General features: G+C 43.7%; 1 protein-coding gene across 1 annotated transcript in view; it reads right to left on the reverse strand.

Moving 5' to 3' along the window:
* Positions 1-618: 618 nt before the first annotated feature.
* The window catches only part of KIF11 (kinesin family member 11), a 29,051-nt gene continuing 10,507 nt past the window's right edge, over positions 619-19,162 (reverse strand). Inside the window, exons 9-23 of the mRNA XM_066600994.1 lie at positions 18,493-18,735; positions 16,877-16,972; positions 16,583-16,671; positions 16,131-16,218; positions 15,813-16,001; positions 14,405-14,612; positions 12,955-13,127; positions 9,745-9,870; positions 8,003-8,161; positions 6,635-6,774; positions 6,190-6,469; positions 4,583-4,805; positions 4,327-4,481; positions 3,018-3,125; positions 619-949 (exon numbers count right to left, since the gene is read on the reverse strand). Of these exons, the coding sequence (XP_066457091.1) occupies positions 830-949; positions 3,018-3,125; positions 4,327-4,481; positions 4,583-4,805; positions 6,190-6,469; positions 6,635-6,774; positions 8,003-8,161; positions 9,745-9,870; positions 12,955-13,127; positions 14,405-14,612; positions 15,813-16,001; positions 16,131-16,218; positions 16,583-16,671; positions 16,877-16,972; positions 18,493-18,735 (2,397 nt within the window). The 3' untranslated portion in view covers positions 619-829. The remainder of the gene's footprint in view (positions 950-3,017; positions 3,126-4,326; positions 4,482-4,582; positions 4,806-6,189; positions 6,470-6,634; positions 6,775-8,002; positions 8,162-9,744; positions 9,871-12,954; positions 13,128-14,404; positions 14,613-15,812; positions 16,002-16,130; positions 16,219-16,582; positions 16,672-16,876; positions 16,973-18,492; positions 18,736-19,162) is intronic.

Here is a 19,162-nt window from a genome sequence, read left to right on the forward strand (position 1 = left end):
CTGTACTGTGCATCTCCGAGCTGCAGATGCCAGACAGGGTTGGATTTTGCTTCAGGCTCCCGCATGATGATTTCCAACCCATTTGTGGAAGACCGACCTGAGTGTGCAGCAGGACACCTGACATACAGTGAGGGAAGCTTGCATCGCAACATAGACAGTAGATTGTGAAGTCAAGCATCTCATGAGCAAACACACACCTCCCACGGAGTGAAAAACATCTAGCTTACATGGAACCGATTCATTGCTGGCAATATTAAGTCAGCCAGGTGATTTGTTGCCCGGTCCAAGATGTATGTTCTCATGCAACACTCAAGTAAATGGTGCTCTTTTAAGGGAGAAGGGGGAGAAGAGAAGAAAACCCAACTTCATTAAAGTTTATTGAACCCCTACCCAGCTCCCCGTTTAATTAGCCTTTTGCAGCCAACTTTCCATTCATGGCCACCCCAAAAAACAGTAGACCTTCGCCCATCATTTACGGAATATCCTGGTGATAACTCCCACAAGGAAGTAACTAGCCCATCTTTATTTTTGCATTGATAGTTATAGGTTATAAGTCACAATATCTCATCCACTTTATATAATACTAAGCCCATATACAAATAAACATCTTAATAAAACTATGAAAAATGTAATAAGTTTATTTAAACAAGAAAAATTGGTAGAATGGTTATTCCAGCTGCCAACGAATGAACTGGTGAGGTTTAATGTTTAAACATATATAAAAAGTCACATGGAGACAATAAAAGAGAAAAATATAATCTTAACACAAAACAAAAAAAGGCTCAAAAATCTAAGTGACGGTGGAGACTATTTACACGGAGAGACGGTCTCAGTTCTGGATTCTCAGTGGTAGTTTGGATCTTGGGAGGGTGGTGTCTCCATCTTCTGCCAGCTTGGATTGCTCCAAGATTGTTGTATTTGTTCTGTTTTCTTTTTTGTGACCTTTCTTCTGTAGAAGCAAATTAAAGTATTGAGGCTCCAACACCAAGTTAACAGGATGAACTTTTTGTATTTACAGCCTGAACAAAAACCACCAACATGCAAAGTGATTTTAACATTTGGTTATAATACACCTTAATGGCTATTGGCCATCGACATCTGCAAATATCTGTATACCAAATGTACCTGTGCTCTATGTCATGTTATTGACCTTCGTCTGGAGTGGGAAGTTCGTTTATAGTGAAATTTAGTCTAAGACTTTTCTCAAGCAGCTCCAGTTTTCTGCAATGCGCTACCCCAGCCAATTAGCTTTGTTCCAATACCCACAATTTTAAGAGTGCCTTAAAAGCTCATCTTTATGGAGGCCTATCCTATTCCCCAATTTACCTTCATTGATCCTGTTTTGCCCACTTCAATCTGATTACACCATTTCCCATACAGCCTAATGCACTTTATATCTACTGTACAAGTGTCTCTACACCCCCTGTTAAAATGCCATGTAAAAAAAAAAAAAAAAAAAAAAAAAAAAAAGTTGACCAAGATGAAATCAAAGACACCAAAATTCCAAGAGCCAAAACTGTGCATCACCAAAACACACCGTACCCAGTGAAGCATGGTGGAGGGAGCATTATACTTTGAGAAGAAAAGGATGGAGCGACTTATGCTAGGAGTACGAACTGAAGGGTTTTCTCTTTTATGGAAAAGGAAGGTACTGCCCATCCACGTTTCACCACTGTAGATAACAAGGTGTAATGTAACTTACAAAAAAACAAAGTTATGGGCTTAAGGCACAACTCTAAGAATTGGCTTAATTCTGTCAATTTTCTTAAAATAGATTCAGTTTAAAATAGCCAATATAGAGGAGTTTCCACTCAAATGGCTGGGTAATGATCCACATACAATAAAGATATAAGAATGAGGCTGGATTCAGACGACCGTCTATCAACCGGGTTTTCACACCCAGCCGATCTACGGCGTGTCTCTGCAGAGGGAGGAGGCTGGAAGAAACGGAAGCTCTGAGTTCCCGCCCCCTCTCCACCCCCCTGCACTATTTTCAATGAGGAGAGGCGGGATGGGGGCAGAGCCAAGTTGTTGTAACTTAAGCCCTGCCCTGCCTCCTCTCATTGCAAATAGTGGAGTGGGGTGGAGAGGGGGGCGGGAGCTCAGAGCACTGCTCCCCGACTCTTCCAGCCTCCTCCCTCTGCAGAGAGAGATGCCGTATATCGACCGGCGGTCGATATACGGTCGTCTGAATGCAACCGCAATGGTGTAAAAAAATTTAAAAAATTATAATATACACACAAATCTGTGGAGGTAAAGACTAATTAGCTTTACAGTTTAAAAATCATTAGACAGAAGTATCATTATCTATTAGTTTATATAGTTAGTGCGATTTGGTAGACTAATTGTATGTCTAGATCATAAGAGGTAAGAAGTGTTTGTTATAGTGACAGTGCTCAACCCAAGTTCTCAGCACCCCAATATAGAAATGAAATGGGCACAAATAGTTTACATAAAGAACTATAAGAAAATCTATAAATACTGTAATGTAGCTTAAAAGGTTTCTGATGCTCACCTGCAAGTGCCAAATATAAATGCAAAAAATGCAGTTTATAAACGGGTGTAAGGAGTTTGTGCAGCTTTTTTGAACACTTTTGCAGAGTTTACCACCCCACCCCCCCATTGTTATGGGTGATGAGGTGCATACAAAAATTTATATTTATATATATATATATATATATATATATATATATATATATATATATATATATATATATATATATATATATATATATATATAGTTAAAAGTGGCATAACAAAAATGTATATAGGCTAAAACGATAGTATGATAACTTGTAGTAACAGATGTAAAGGCCATTTACTGGCAAGCGACACAGCAGTGGAGCAGATTACTAGCCAGACATGTAGGGAAAGTGTAGAAGGTATTCACAATTTACACAAACAAGAAAATAGAAGTAGAACTACTCAGCGCTGTGGGAGGACATGTGGCAACGGGGGCACAACCCCTTTAAGGAAGCCCTCCATTATTTAAAGGATACTAAAAAAAAGAATTTTACCTGGAAAAAGGGCACGCCACCATTTTCCTGGCAAACTACATTGACATCTATGAGGGATTTCTCGCTCACGATACTGTCATTATAGGCTGGGTCATCTTCAAGGGACTCCTGAGAAAAGAAGAGTGACATTTACAAAAATTATTTTTTCCTCTTCCAAAGTTTTCTGGGAACAAAAAGGGTTAATACAAAATACTGCAACCAAATAATCTACATCCTCCCCAAATTATCTGTCTCCCAATACTGTCAGCACATTTTGATTAGCAGCAGAAGTAGCAGATTTGGTGCCATTTTCCATGTCAAAAATCCACACCAAAAGTAGACTGACTCGGATTGGCACCAGAATCCACATGTGAACGCACTGTAAAGGATCAGGACAATATTGGCAGTGACCATCTAAAGAAGTTACACCAGCATAGTGGTACAGGTTCTTTGTGTGGAGAGTTGTATTTTCTTTTTTCACCTTCAATGGATTCTAGACTGTCCACAGATATACTGTCCACAGCTGATATACCCGGCTTCACCAGAGTTAATTTGGTGCGGGCGTTTATCCGTTTGCACAGAAAATTTTATGAAGTCGTGGTTACTTCAGAGTAATAAAATATGTATGCCCACACAGGAGTGTTAGATTCTCTTCAGACTGCATATACCGATGTCCCTCTGCAGAATGTGCCACCTCCCATTCTCCTGACTTTTTACCCTTAAAAAAGGTAATACCCCTTTTATTCAAATTTAACCCCAGACTGGAGATTGCAGCCTTTTCTTAGCCTTAGGCCTCTTTCACACAGGCTACAAAATCTTGCTGCAACACACATATGTTAAGCTCATGGTTTCCAATGGGTTCTTCCAGGCTAGAAAACATCGATCGTGTGAAATGATGGGGTTTAGCCCTAGCTAAACTGTATGAAGAGAAAAAATAAAACCCAGAAACAGCAATACTCACCTAGCTGGCGGCGTCTGAGTCCCTTGCACTGGTCTCTGATGCTGCCGTGTCCCCAGCGTTGACACAGCACACTTTCTGGTGACGGGGCTTTGAATACCCCGCCTCCAGCAAGCGAGTGCTGTGACTGGATCACAAGCGCCACTGGTTCAGCCAATCAGAGCCGGCGCTCGATCATTCATAGCCATTTACTGAATGACATCACTAAATGGCTGATTGGCTCTGGTATAAGATACCCCCAAAAATAAGAGCTTGTCTCTTTGGGGGAAAAACAACTATAAGAGTGTCTTATTTTCAGGGAAACCCAGTAATAACACTTTCCCAACTGTTTCCAAGATACTATATGACTTTGCTCACACTAGGTCTGCTCACCTGGTCCACAGGCTCCTCCAGTATAGAAATCACACTGTTGGCCACTGCTTGACGTTCTTCCTGTTGCTTTCTAAATTGTTCTAGGAGAATATCTCTTGGATGACCCTTTATGAGAGAAGACGGGTAAGTGTAGTCTCTCCTCTGAGGTGTGGTACCTGCAACAGAAATTTGTGAACACTCTGTATGTAGCCAAGTATCAGCCGGTTTCAACATCGAACTATCCTAATGCACAATGAAACATTCCTTGGCAGCTCACCCGTTGGGATGTCATTTCTGAGTTCTTGCCTAAGGTAATTTTTTACTTTATTTATGCCGGCTTCTATTTGCTCATCAAGCTCCAGCTGATGCTCTGCAATCATTTCCTTAGTACTGATGACCTGGTCGCAGAGGGTGGATAAGGCCTTCTCCTCTGCAAGCCTTTTCTGGTTCACCAGGTCTGTAATCTGAGCCACTGAGGAGCTGCAGGCTTCTTCCATACCCTGGGGGATACAATAAAAATGACCAAGTTATCAATTCACCTGCAACATGACAACCTTCAAGCAGACTGCAAGACACAGAAGGGTGCAGAGACCATTGTGAGCAAATTAAAAGGGGTTATCCCATGCAAGATAAATAAGCAGAATGTTTAGTTAAAAAATGGGACCGAGGGCTCAAAACTTAAATTTTGTTCATTGTTTGGCAATAAATTAAACTTTAAAGTTCCCATAGGGGGACTTAAACTGGCAAGCAATTGATCACCTATACAATAAACCGCAATACTTCACTATTGCAGTATAAGTTGTATTATTGCAGTTTAATCGTATTTCTGCAGGCCACTTGCGTGGCTTAATAGGCACAAGTCCATGGCAGCTTTGAGGGCCTGGGCAAGGCCTCAGGTAGCCATGGCAGAAAAAAAGTCACCCTGCAGTCTTTGTGATGGGAAACCAGCCACTGCAGATAGGTGTCAGCTTGCATCATATGGTGTGTACTAGCTAGGCTCCATACAAATAAACCCCACACCCATGTGCAGTATATGTATGACTGATTGCATTACCAGGCTGCAAAAAAAATACACCACCATTTACAGATTTTTTAAAAACCAGATAACCCCCTCTTGAGAGTGCTCTGCATGTCCTGATATAACTTTACAGCCACATCTACACCAAATCAAATGCAGTTTTTCATCCTATTTCCCTGCAACGGCTCCCAGCAAATATCTAGCACAGCACGGCCATTCTGCTATGAGGACAGTCTTGAACATTCCGTGTCAAATGCAGCCTCATCCATTATACTAAACAGTGGAGAGCGGCCCCTGACATTATTAGTGCCAGTGCCAGTATGTTAAAGCAATAGAGGTTATGATCAGCGAGGTCCCAGGATTCCTTTAGAGAGTGCATAGTGGAGTAAAGAGTGTGCTGGCACCAAAATGTAGTTTGCCATAATTCTATATACGAAATCTATAAATATATAACGGTCGCCATCTTCTGACCATAAAAGGTTTGTTTTACCGTCCATGGCGTTAGGCTTGTTTTTTTGGAGGACTTAAACTTGTGATCATTTGATCGCTATACCATATATTGCAATACTTACGTATTACAGAATGTTATTTCTGCTGGCAAACACAGTAGATGGCAGTCATGAAGGCCTTCAATGACAACTGAACAGCACCTCACAATCTCATCCCACGGGATCTTTTGAATGTCACTGTCCAAATTGACAGTGGCATTTAAAGGGTTAAGCCGTGATCAGCACGTTAGTCAGCACCCAGTGTATGTAAGCAGGCTTGGCACCTGTACATACACCATTAGGGTGAAGGGGATAAGCGACTGCAGGGTCAATTTTAAATCTAGTTATCAATCCTTTACAGAGTCACCTGGTACTTACCTTCTGAAAGCTTTGGAGCTGGGTTTTTGCAGCCTGTAAGTAGCCATCCTGCTGTTCCATAGCAGAAGCCACTTTCCCCCTGGTGGTCACGAACCAGCTCTTGGTTTCCCCAGATAGGGCCGTGATGTTGGTGCTGAGCTTCTCACACAGGATGTTGGATTCCTCTACGGTGCTGATGTTTGTCCCTACCAGTTGCTGGATCTCGTAGCCGACATCTCCGCTGTGATCTACAAATACCTTGTGATGACTTGAAGTTTGCTCGATGGCTTCTGAGGCCACACTGCAAGACGAAGGTTATTGGTCGACATTACTGGGATTCCACATGCTGCAATATCTACCATTGACCCATCAGTAGACATTTCATGCAAACCCTTATCACTATTCTCTATACACATTCAGCGGTTCACTACTGCGCCATTCTGTAAGACGCACGTAAAGTTCTTACTTATCCACATCTTGCTGAAACTGATCGGCAGTGTTCTTGAGCTCCCCGCCTTTCATAAGGAGGCTCTCAAAGGTCTGATCCGCTTCCACGGCAAAGAGATTCATCTGATTTTGTAGCAAATATAGGAGATTGTTCACTCCCTGAATAGAGAAGTAGGTTTTAATTTGCTTATGTGCTTACATTTATTTCACAGCATATTTGATAGGACATGCTACCCCCTTTAGTGAAAACCGTGCCTATACGCTCGTACCTACCATTGGGAGAAAGATTTATATAAAAAAAAAAAAAGGGTAAGGGTACTTAATGGAAATGGTGTGGATTTTCTGCAATGGGAAATCCAGCAGTCTACACCTTCAATTAGTGATTGGACAAGTCCTCACCACCACAGCAGAACCCCCTCTTTCCAGTAGTCACAGCGGACCCCCCATCCCCCAAATGTCCCCAGCCACTGCCATGCATCTTCCAAAAGACCACTGAAATGGCTAACAGACCGTTGCTAGCGAAGGGCATAGCACCGCCATTCTGAGAGCTGCTATTCCTTCCCTACTAGGCCGGTGTTATGTTCACTGCTTCTGCTAAGACAGACATAGCTCGATGCTGTCAGACTGGTAGTCATAGCTCTTTACACCCCGCAGCAACCTAACAGTACCTGCAATAGTAACCCAGCCTGCTGCAGTGCGCTTTCGGCTCTGTACACCAACATAGCAGCCAAAGACCCCAAGGTGGTGGACCCCTGCTAATAAGCTACTGAAAACCTATTCAAATAATGGATCACCACCATTTCAAAAGGTGGACAATCCCTTTAAGTCATGAAGGCAAGGGTATATATCCCAGTCACCAGGGAAGATTTCCTAGTTTCCATGACTTACCAGGCTTGTGCAGCCCCATGGTGGGTCTCTGTTTTAACAGGCTACATGTGGAGGTACCTTTTGAAATGGTTCTCCAGTTCTTTAAAATTAAATTAATGACTTCTCCTTCGAGTAGGCCATCAAGATTAGGTTCCAAGGGTCTGACTCTAAACACCCCATTGATCAGTAAGTTTAAAAGGTAAATCCCCTTCATTGTTTACCAGGCACAGCTCTGTATTCTTAGTAGTGGAAGTCCCTGGTATTACAATTTATTTCAGCTTTGTTCTATTCAAGTGAATGGGACAGAAGTAAGAGTAGCAGCTGTGCCTTGTATAAGTAGTACAAGGGGGCATAAAGCAGCTTTCAAAGCATTAGGTCCCCTTCAAACAGCGGATCAGCAGATGTGCCAGCACCCAGTCTCCCACCAAATACTGAGACTCACGATAGGTCATTCATTGTAAAACAAACCCCTTTAAAGCACCTGATTGATGCACCTATATGCTGACCATTTACACAATACCTTTGACTGCAGGGACCGGGCGGCCTGGAGCGCTTGCTTCAAACTTTCAGCCTCTGCCTTAATAGTGGAAAGGGCGGAAGTAGAATCCAGACGTAACTTTTGCAGCATCATACAATGTTCTGTGAAGAACCTGTTCATTTCTTCTTTCTGACAGTTAACCTATAGGCAGAGTTACAGTATATTACCGCTATGACACCATCTGCCAATAGTTATATTTAAAGGGGCTGTACCACAATTACAAGTTATTTCCCATCTACAGGGAATGTTCCCTCCTTAGACACTTATGATATAACTTGTCATTGTGGTACTGTGAGGGTATATATATATATTGCCATATGTGTTTTTTATGCTTTTATACCTGTATGCAAGTTTTATTCAATTCCAAATGAAAAAAACTTTAATACTTCGCCTTACATCAGATATGCCAAGGTTTTGCAAGAGATGTATCTTAAATTCAGAGAAGAAGAACCAGACACAAGGCCGCATGTACTTGGCCGATTTCCCAGAAGCGCAGAAACAAGATATCAAGATGTTCAAATGTACATAATTTTCACTGTCTTAGGCCGGACTTCTTAGAATTGTGTGGGTAATTCTTTGTACTGGAGTTAATTGAATACGTGATTTTCTGTATAAGCCAGAGGCGCCTCACTGTCTAAGGCGGAAATCCGGACTGCCCATATATGATTATGAGCCCATCACCCCCTAGTGGTGAGAGGGCAGAGGGTATAAGATCTCATGTAATCTGTAATAAAGTGCGCAGTTTTTTCTCCCGTGTGAGGAGCTAGACCAGACTCCTGTGTGTGGTGTCTCTTCTTACGGCCGGCAACGGGGCAAGTGGGGTGGGCCGGATTGGTGTTGCACTTAGAATTTTAACCCTCATAGTACAATCCCTTTAAAAAAAAAACGCACGTGCCACCGCTACAAAAAATGGTTAACCCTTTTGTGACCAAAAGATTAATAATGCCTATATGTCCACAGCAAAAATCACCTATTGGAAAGTCAATCTATAGGCAAATACTTTATTGCATTCTATACTTGGTCTAAAGACATTTCTACTGCTTAGGAGGTGGTTTTCACAGCGTCAAAACAGAACAAGTTAAAGGTGTTTTTCCTGACAAATGAAGTTATCCCCTATGCACAGTTAAAGTAGAACTAAAACTTTTTATACATTTCTGACATGTCATAGCAACCGATCACCGGGAAATTCAGCACATCAGCACCCACCGATCAATATATCGGACATGACACTGACAGCAAAAGTTTTTAAAAGCTCAGTTACTTTTTGGCGACCCTGCAGGCCTGGACAAAGATAATTGCATTGCTTCTCGAACTACCTGATGTACACTGTGCTTTAGCACGCATTGGTAATAGAAGACACTATATTCTGACTGGCCAGCACTTGATAAATCAAAGCAGGTGTAGTGTCTTTGACTACCTGATGCACACTGTGCATTAGCATGCATCATTGGTCTGACTAGTTGGTTCAGCCATCTTTGTTCGATCCGTTAAATCAGAGTAACATATGGAGCTGCATTAAAATAAACAAAAAACATAAAGCTCCAATGTTAATGTGGAATCACTCCCACCAGTCACAGGAGTATGGAGATAACGCTAAAGAGCTGCAGTGTCCTTGCACTTGCATTGCAACTAAACCAATAGTGCAACCGATACACATGCTGGAAAAAAAAAGTGTCAACAATGCCGCCATATTCTGCATTACAGTCACTAATATATTCACATACCTTGTCAGCAACAGCTGAGAAATTCTGCAAGCATTGCTTCATCCGAGAATTCAGTTCCAAAACAGAGGTCATAATTGGCAGAAAGTCAGACGCCAGGGATTTCTGCAGAGCAAGCTGGTGCTCATCCTGCCAGGAGAGATTACACAAAAGAGCATAGCGCTGTACAATTAGACAAATGCTAAAGCCCAGACATTAGGAGATATAAAAGCAGCACAGTAAATCACATTAATAGAAACAAGAGTTTAATACTTCCCATAAAATCTCTCGTCACGTTCTTTGGGGGACACAGCTGAAGACCATGGGTATAACTACTGTCACTAGGAGGCAGATACCAAGCAAGTGTATTAGCTCCTCTGACCACCAGCTATACCCCTCCTGCAGGCACCACACTAACCCAGTTTGTATGCAAGCAGTAGGAGAAGCAGCATAGGATAGAAAAAAAGTTAAGTCAAAGCGAAACCGTGAAATATTAATGCAGCCTCGGGGAAAACGCTCCAACATGGAAGTCAATGGAGAGTCCTGGGCAGGTGCTGTGTCCCTTAACCCCTTGAGTGGCAGGTTTCCTACCACCCTGTCGTGCCCACCAGGGCAGGTTTTTTAAAATGGTCTAATCATTGAATTTCAACTAGTTTTGCAGTTGCGTCTCAAGAGCCATAACTTTTTCATTTTTCCATTGACATGGCCATATGAGGGCTTGTTTTTTGCGGGACAAGTTGTGATTTTTTAAACAGGGGGGAGTAAAAAAAAGAAATGGGGAAAAAAGAAAAAAAGGGGCCATGTCATTAAGGGGTTAAATAATGTATTAACTTCCTTCTCTGGGTCATTATGACGCATGGATACCACATGTGTGATTGCATTTTTGATTTTTTACAAAGTAAAGGGAGACAAGTGTTTTTTTTATTTTTTTAATAATTTTTTTACTTTTTTTTTTAAATTTTTTATTTTTTTTGTCCCTTTAGGGGACTTCCACAGGGACCCATCAGGACCCCTGATCACATTCCGGGGGTCCGATGGTGACAGCCCTTTACATGCTGCAGTCACATAGACTGCAGCATGTAAAGGGTTAACACAGCAGAGATCGGAGGTTTTCTCTGATCTCTGCTGTAAGAGCTGGTACCTAGCTGTCTTCTGACAGCTAACAACCAGCTCTCCCTGCCACAGAGACCATCGGCTTGCTTCTGACAAGCCGATGGTCTCTATGGCAACTTGTAAACAAAGCAGGAGGTTGCCGACATGTTGGCAATATCTTCTGCTGGTTTTTCAAAGCCCTTGCACTGCTCTGTGTGGGTCTGTGCAGGCAGAGCACACTGTCACAGCTTGTGGCATTGTGCTCTGCAGCTCCCATAGTGATACATAGCCCGGAAATCTTCCGGGCTATGTCACTATGAGCAGTGGAGCTCGTCCCCGGAAATTTTCCGGGCGTGCCACTCAAGGGGTTAAATGTGACGAGAAATTTTATGGTAAGAAAGATCTGGTTTTCTTGTTTGTGTCATTGGGGGACTCAACAGAAAACCACGGGATGTTCCAGCGCAGTCCCCTGGGCGTGAGGAAGAGCAAAAAAAAACGCATGCCGTAAGTTTATGGTCTGTGACCGAGAGAGGCATCAGCAGATTAAAAACTGTACATGTGCAGGCCTTACATAAGAACAGAAGCACCCTTGAGTACCATCCAAGAGGCGCCCACTGCTTGTGTAGAATGTGCCGTAACACGAAAGGGAGGCTCTCTGCCCTTGGCATGGTAGGCCTCCGCCACTGCTGACCTGATCCAATGTGACATGATGGCTTTGGAAGCTAAAAGGCCATGCCCACGGCCATCTGGGATCACTATAAGAGTTGGAACGCCTCAAACAGGCAGATCTGCAAGGCTCGAAGTACATCCTTGTGGAGAGCATTTTTCCTCAGATGAGCAGCGGCGGGGCAGAATGTAGACAAGACAAGGTCTTCATTGATGTGGAAAGCTGATACCACCTTAGGAAGAAAGGAGGGAATGGAATGCGGGACAAAGCTACAAGCTCAGAAACACAGACGTAAGAAGGTACAAACAGCCGACGTTGTCCATATTCTGAAGCCAAAGATTGTTGGAAGAGTCAACACCTGACCTTTCAGAGAACTGAGGCCCAGGCGCATGGCCAGACCCTGGAGGTAGGACAAGAGGCGGGATAGAGAAAAGTGCATAGGATGAAAGTTTAGTTTGTATGGGAAAATGTAATTCCTCTGGTGTAGAGGAGGGTTTTCTAGCCCTCAGCAGTCTGAATGACAGGTTCCGCAATAGGCTCTCAGGACCTTAAAGCGCCACACTGTTAAACGAAACAGACACTCAGGTGTAAGAGGGGTCTATGTAAGACTATAGTCTCGAAGAGAAAGTCACCATAAAGTGTCAATGAGATCCATGTATCAAGCCAGTTGAGACATGAGAATTACCAGGTAGCCTTCCAGTTTTATCTTGAAAAGCCGTGTAATGAGTGGGAAGGAATAGAAGGTGCAAGCACACTAGAAGACGTTCCAGGGAATTACAAGGGCATCCACCATGTGGATGATTGGGGAAGGCAATGGCAAACCACCCTGCAAAAAACAGTCTGCCAAGAAACTGTCATGATGCGACGTCACCCTAGGAGTCAGTCATGATTTGGTGCTGCACCCGGGGACTTTACATACCTCTATTATGTGCAGGTGGCCTATAGTATAAAGTACATGCGAATCACTTCTAACTGAATAGTTTGTACATTTCTTCCCACTATCCCTCCAGAGGCATATCATAAAAGGCCTCCCCTAGGTACATTGCTAGATCAGCGATCATCGCTCACTGCCCCAGAACACCAACAGATCCGTAAGTCTGACTTAGCAGAACTCAACAAAAGCTGGTAAGCTTGCTGCATGTGCACTGTGGATGAAGATCTGCACACCTATCCCAAACCTTATTAAATCAAGCTTCTTCATTGGTATAGAGCCAATTGCCTCTCGTTTATCCATCTTGTTGCCATGACCTTGCGAGCCAAGAACAGTCAGAAAAATACGTACATGGTGCTGCCACTGCCCCTATGGCTGCAAATTTACAGGGTGGAAGGGGCAGCTGGAAGCCCACACTATGAGCATCCACAATATACTTAAGATTTCAGGGAACTTGTTAGATGCCACAAGTCAAAAGCAGTCTATGCTGGAAGACACCAATTTCAAGTAAGAGTTGCATACCCACAAACCCATTACTACATACCATCAGCTTCTGCAGATCCTCCTTTGCTTGAGCGGACAGTCCTTCCTGCTTTAGCATCGCATCTACACTGAGAGACACTTGAACGGATACAGTATCTTGAACCGTATTAAAGGATTTGGCCACAGAAGCAGCCGTGGCATTTAAAGCTGAAGAGCTGGCAGAGAGGTGGTCATCTGCAAGAAGAAGGTCTGGCTATCTAGCAAATATCTATATATACAGGTCAAGTCAAAGAAATTGTGCAAAAAACACCAAGCAGATTTCTTCATAAATGAATTGACGTACAACAGCCAGAATGACCTGAAAAGATACAACATTTGTAATGTGCATTAAAAACTTGAAGAGTTGGTGACACGGCAGACGTTAAAGGGGTTGTCTCATGAAATCAAGTGGGGTTATATACTTCTGTATGGCCATATTAATGCACTTTGTAATATACATCGTGCATTAATTATGAGCCATACAGAAGTTATTCACTTACCTGCTCCGTTGCTGGCGTCTTCGTCTCCATGGATCCGTCTAAAATCGCCTCTTCTGGCGATTTTAGACGCGCTTGCGCTGTGCGGTCTTCTCCGTGTTGCATGGGGCCGCTCGTGCCGGAGAGCTGGTCCTCATAGCTTCGCCCCGTCACTTGTGCCGATTCCAGCCAATCAGGAGGCTGGAATCGGCAATGGACCGCACAGAGCCCACGGTGCACCATGGGAGAAGACCCGCGGTGCATCGTGGGTGAAGATCCCGGCGGCCATCTTAGTAAGGTAAGGAAGAAGTCGCCGCAGCGCGGGGATTCGGGTAAGTACTAAACTTTTTTTTATTTTTTTTTAACACACGCATTGGGGTTTGTCTCGCGCCGAACGGGGGGCCTATTGAAAAAAAAAAAAACGTTTCGGCGTGAGACAACCCCTTTAAGTCAGTAGTCTAAGGCTGCCTGTCCACGAGCGTTTTTGAATTGCGTTCCCTGCAGCGATAATCCGGCTGCAGGGAACGCAATGCACGCTTTCCATAGCGTTGCTATAGAAAGCGCAGCTCCCTGTACACAAGCGGAGAATCATTGCGATTCTCCGCTCGCGGACGGCAATCCGCAGCAGGATAGGCTGACCACGGAGACCCGTCTGCAGGCTCCTGCACCCGGGCGGCGGCGATCTGCTGCGGGATACCGCAACGCCCGTGGACAGGCAGCCAAGATGCATCCTAGCATACCTAGCTATAGATTCCACTGCACTATTAACTTGACATTGTCGTGTCACAAATCGTGCCACATTGAACATCTATAAAAGGTGCATTGAAAACTTGAATAGTTCTCATTTCAGGACATTCTGGCGGAAGTATGTCAATTCATGTTTGGTGCAAAAGTAAAGCTGATTCAGTCATTCCTTTTGAATCACCATTATACTAACATTATCCATCCATATCCCTAAATGAAAGGGATGCCATAATGTACAAAACAGGCACTTACTTATTGAGCTGGTATAGACATCCAGTGTCTGCTGCTGCTTTGCGCTGTACTCATCCACAGATCTCTGAATGGTGCTAAACCTTCTATCCATCTCTTCTGCAAAGTTCCCCTGGACCCGGCTATTGTGCTGTTCCACTGCTACCTTACGATCCAGCTTGGCATGGAGACCAGTCACATCGTTTGTAGTATCTTTAACAGTGCTCAATAGCTAAAACCATCAATGGTAAGGATTTTCAAAAAACTTAGACATAAATTTGTTCAATTACAAGAAAACCCTTAAAAGGGATTTTGATCACCCTCTTCTCAGGATTGGATGGAACAGGAAGTGCCGTGGCTGCGCAGCATGCCCATTAATTTCAATGGGAGTGAAGCCTGCACATATTCCCCTGTCCACTTATTACATCTGGTCCACTGCACTTATTTGTGGATGGATGGGGTTCTGCCACATACAATTCCCATCAACTACTGGATACCTATCCAGAGAAGGGGTGATCAGTTAAAAAAAATAAATAAATAAAAAGCAGACCCCTTTTTTAAAAAGGAATCCATCACCTCCTGTGAGCCCCATAAACTAGGTTATGAGGCTCAAAGGTGAGTCTGGGAAGCCATGTTTCATACTTACCAGGCGGTCAATTCCTGCGCTACATCCCCAACAAAGTTGGTACATGGGCTCTCCTATTCATCTCTATGGGAGAATGCATGCACGCAAACTTTGTGGGGACTCAAAAGGTAACGACAGGTACCCTTTAAAACCTGAGAGGAGAACGCCCTTTGACGGTCTGTTTATGTCCATGTAGAGGGAATAAGTTCATAAGTAGAGATGAGCAAACCTACTCGTTTCGAGTAATTACTCGATCGAGTACCGCTATTTTCGAGTACTTCAGTACTCGGGTGAAAAGATTCGGGGGGTGCTGGGGGGGCGGCGTGGCGGCGCGAGGGGTAGCAGCGGGGAACAGGGGGGAGCCCTCTCTCCACCTCTCCCCCCCACTCCCCGCTGCAACCCCCCACTCACCCACGGCGCCCTTCGAATCTCTTCGCCCGAGTACGGAAGTCCTTGAAAAACACAGTACTCGGGCGAAAAAGGGGTGTGGCCGAGTAGGTTCGCTCATCTCTATTCATAAGCCATCACTTCATGTACACAGTTTACACATTGAAGGGGGGGGGGGGGGGGGGCTTATGAGCAACACATCCCATTGCAAGCCTACAGAGTGGACTGCATCACATCCTTAACTTGATGGCATATGGCAGGATGTGAGCAAGACCTGATAGTCTATAGCTATAAGCTCATACCCTTTACCCCAAAGTGGAAGCTGAAGTTTATCTTACTGATTTGGACCTAAAAACATGACAAATACACACTTTAAGAATGTACTGTGTGTACGATGAAGTGTAAGTAGTCGACTGTTACCTTGACAGCTGTTTTGCGAAGTTTCTTCTCTGTGGTCTTTAATGCAGTGGTTATAAACTCCTCCTGAGCCAGATGCAGTTTAGATTCCTGTAGATCCTTCTGGGTTTCCTCCAGTTCTTTCTCCTTGCACTGCAGTACGGTGCTACACTCCTCCAGCTGCTTCGTATTCTCAGAGAACAGTTCTGTGACCTGTGAAAAGTGATTAAATAAATGCTACTACTATGTATGTATATGGATTAAATCACACAAGTATAATATATTGTACATGGTTGTCATTGGCAATAGCACCAATTTTTCTACAGCAAACTATGAACTCACCCGTTTCAGCTCCTCCTCGAGGGCTGCGATTTTATCAGTGTATTCTGTAATCTGTTCTTCTTGGCATACTAGTTTACCTTGTAGCTGCCTGTATATACAAGATAACAGTGAATGTAGGAACTCCTTTAAGGGGGCTGTCCAGAACTTTTACAATTGGGTCATCAATAGTTGGTCAGTGTGGGATGGTGGGGGGGGGGGGGGGGGGGATGTCTACCACTCAGGATCCCAAAGCCAGCCGTCAGTAGTGCTGCAGCCCAGTTCAGTATTGCAAGCATGGCTCCCATTGAATTCCATGGGAGGTGTGCCTGTAGTGGTGCTGGGAATCAGCTGATCCACAGGGATCTTGAGCAGGGGATCAAAATTTTGATCACCTACCCTGTGGATAGGTCATCAATAGAAGGTTCTGGAGAATCTCTTAAATGCATCAATTTTATCTGTTTAACTAAACTTACTCATAGTTTTCACTGGAGAGGAAGACTCCATTCTTCTCTCTGGCTGCGGTGAGGTCCCTCTTCAAGCGCTCAATCTCTTCAGTGTATTCCTAGAGAAATGGGTTACCTTTTGATAAGCTTTGTAAACTCCCTACGCAACTTAATTGAAAAGAAATGTTTTTCCCCAGCCTAATGTAAAAAGTCACTAATGACATTTAATGGAACACTTATAGAAGGTCATAATTAATCTATCATTATCCGACACCAAGGTAATAAAACAAAAACATTTAATTTAGAGTGGGAAGCATCACTTACCTTAATTAGAGCCCGTTTGGTGAGTTTCTGATTCACCTCTGGCTTATTCAGTATATTCTTTGCACGGTTGGCATAGTCCAGCGTGCTTACGGTTTCCTTTTGAGGATAAAAGCAAAACCACAAAAAAAAAAGTTAATAAAAAAGAACAACATCCTAAGTGATAAGCAAAGCTTACAGTTAAACACGGTTAAAAAGCAAAATACTGTGTCATGTTGTTTAACTAGAGCACTAATAGAATGGATGATAATGAGACCTAAACACAAAGGTCTGCTGCAAGCCGACCCAGCTGCACTGCATTGTTGCTTCCTACAGCCTCTATAATAGTGCTGTAAGCGCTATGTAGCCTGTAAATGAGAAGGCAGAAGTGGTTAAACGCTTCTGCCTTCTCCTCTGGGTCCTTGGCTGTATCGCACAGCTGAGAATCCAACCTGCTTCTACCAATTTGCTGGAGCTTTAATCCTGTGCCCTTTAATTACCACCAGCCAGGAATAAAGCCCAGGGCCAAGAGCCGTATATTTACTGCATTTGATCTTTAAATGGGTTAAAACTGTACTTTTCATTTTTGCAACAAATACAATCTTTATTTAAAAAACAAAAGTCTGCAAAGGGGACTTCAACTAGCAAATGTTCAATCACTTTTACTAAATATTGCAATACTTCAGTGTATTGTATTTTTGCAGGGATTCTATCAAGAGGTCTTAATAGGCAGAAAGATATGACCACAATCTCGTAGTGGATGAGCTGTTTGGGACTTAATAGAGGCGTTCAAGTATAATAGTTTGGTGCAGATTTTGATGCAAATCTACAGCAGACTTCATCCCTTCAATTGAAAGGGCGAAATCCGCTGGAGATCCATACCAAACTTCACAATGCAAGTTATGCTGCGGACTTCAATGCACATCCACACCAAATTCCGCCACGTGGGAACATACCCCTAAAGGGGTTTTGTCATTAAAAAAAAAAAATTCTATACTCGCCTATTCCTCCACAGGCAGTCTTAAGGAATCTGCTCCTCCCCGAGCTTCTGCAGTGCCCTGGGTCACGACACCTGGCCGGTTATGAAGCTGGAATTCCTCACATTTCTTCTGGCAGGTCAGATACCCGTGACAGTGTTCACTGTCTAGGAAGGAATGCCGATCTATTGCAGAGACTACACACATGAGCTGTCTCTGCAATAGCTCGGCACTCTCCCTCCTAGGTTGTGAACTGTGACGTAACATACATTGCTGGACAGGAAGGAGACTACCCACAATGTACGTAACCTCACAGGAAGCAGAAGAATCAGCCAGCTGGAGGCAAGGGACCCCCCCCCCCCCCCCACAGGCAAGTTGAAGATCTGGTAAGTAGACTGACGGGAGGAATAGGCAAGGCTAGAATTTTTCTTTAATGACAGAACCCCTGTAAATACAGCTGTCTGAGTTGACAGAAGCAGTTAAATATTTAACAGCCGCGACAAGTTCTCTGACAACGGCTGCTGCAGCCATAGGTCAGCTTTCAAAGCTAGGTGACACGCTGTGTCTAGAGCAGGCTCCGCTTCATAGCCTGAGACACTTAAAATGTTAATTGGGTAGAATATGCCTACAAAAACAGAGGAGCACACCAAATCATTTAATTACCTCTAAATTAATCGAGGCTGGAGAGACTGTGGCAATGATGGATGTTTTTGTCCTTCCTCCTAGCGAGTCCTGCAGGATCCTCGTTAGTTTAGACTCCCTGTATGGGATGTGTGGAGCCCTCTCTACCAGAGCGGTGATAACTCTACCCAACGTCAGAAGAGACTGGTTAATGTTCCCAGCTTCACGGGCTCTCTTGTCTACAGCCCCGGAGCGACCGATATTCTCACTGCCAGCCAAATCCACCTGAGGAGAAATAAAGTTCAGGTCAGCAGATGCTGAAGACAAGAAGCCGAGGACAAAATAAATAAATCCAGCACCTATGAGAACTAAAGGATATATTCTGCATCTAGGTTTATAATATACAGCAGTAAAGGGATCTTTGTAAAGTGCATTACCATACTAGAACATGCTAGACTATATTGCATGGTGATTGGTGGGTGTCTGAAGTCCTAAGGTTCTTAAACCTTTTCACTTCCCAGGTGCCCTCCCATTGGCCCACTGCGCAGGAAAACTGCAACACAGCTCCATTTAAGTTAATGCAGCAGCTTCCTGCAAGTAATACGTTTTAAAGTTGCAATGCTCAACTTCAATTTTCATTACAGAAAATTCGCAACTTGCTGCACTGGGTTATTTCTGCAGCTCACATTGACTTCCATGGAAGCAGTGTACC

The sequence above is a fragment of the Eleutherodactylus coqui genome, chromosome 4 (assembly GCF_035609145.1).
Source record: "Eleutherodactylus coqui strain aEleCoq1 chromosome 4, aEleCoq1.hap1, whole genome shotgun sequence".
NCBI classification, from domain to species: Eukaryota; Metazoa; Chordata; class Amphibia; order Anura; family Eleutherodactylidae; genus Eleutherodactylus; species Eleutherodactylus coqui.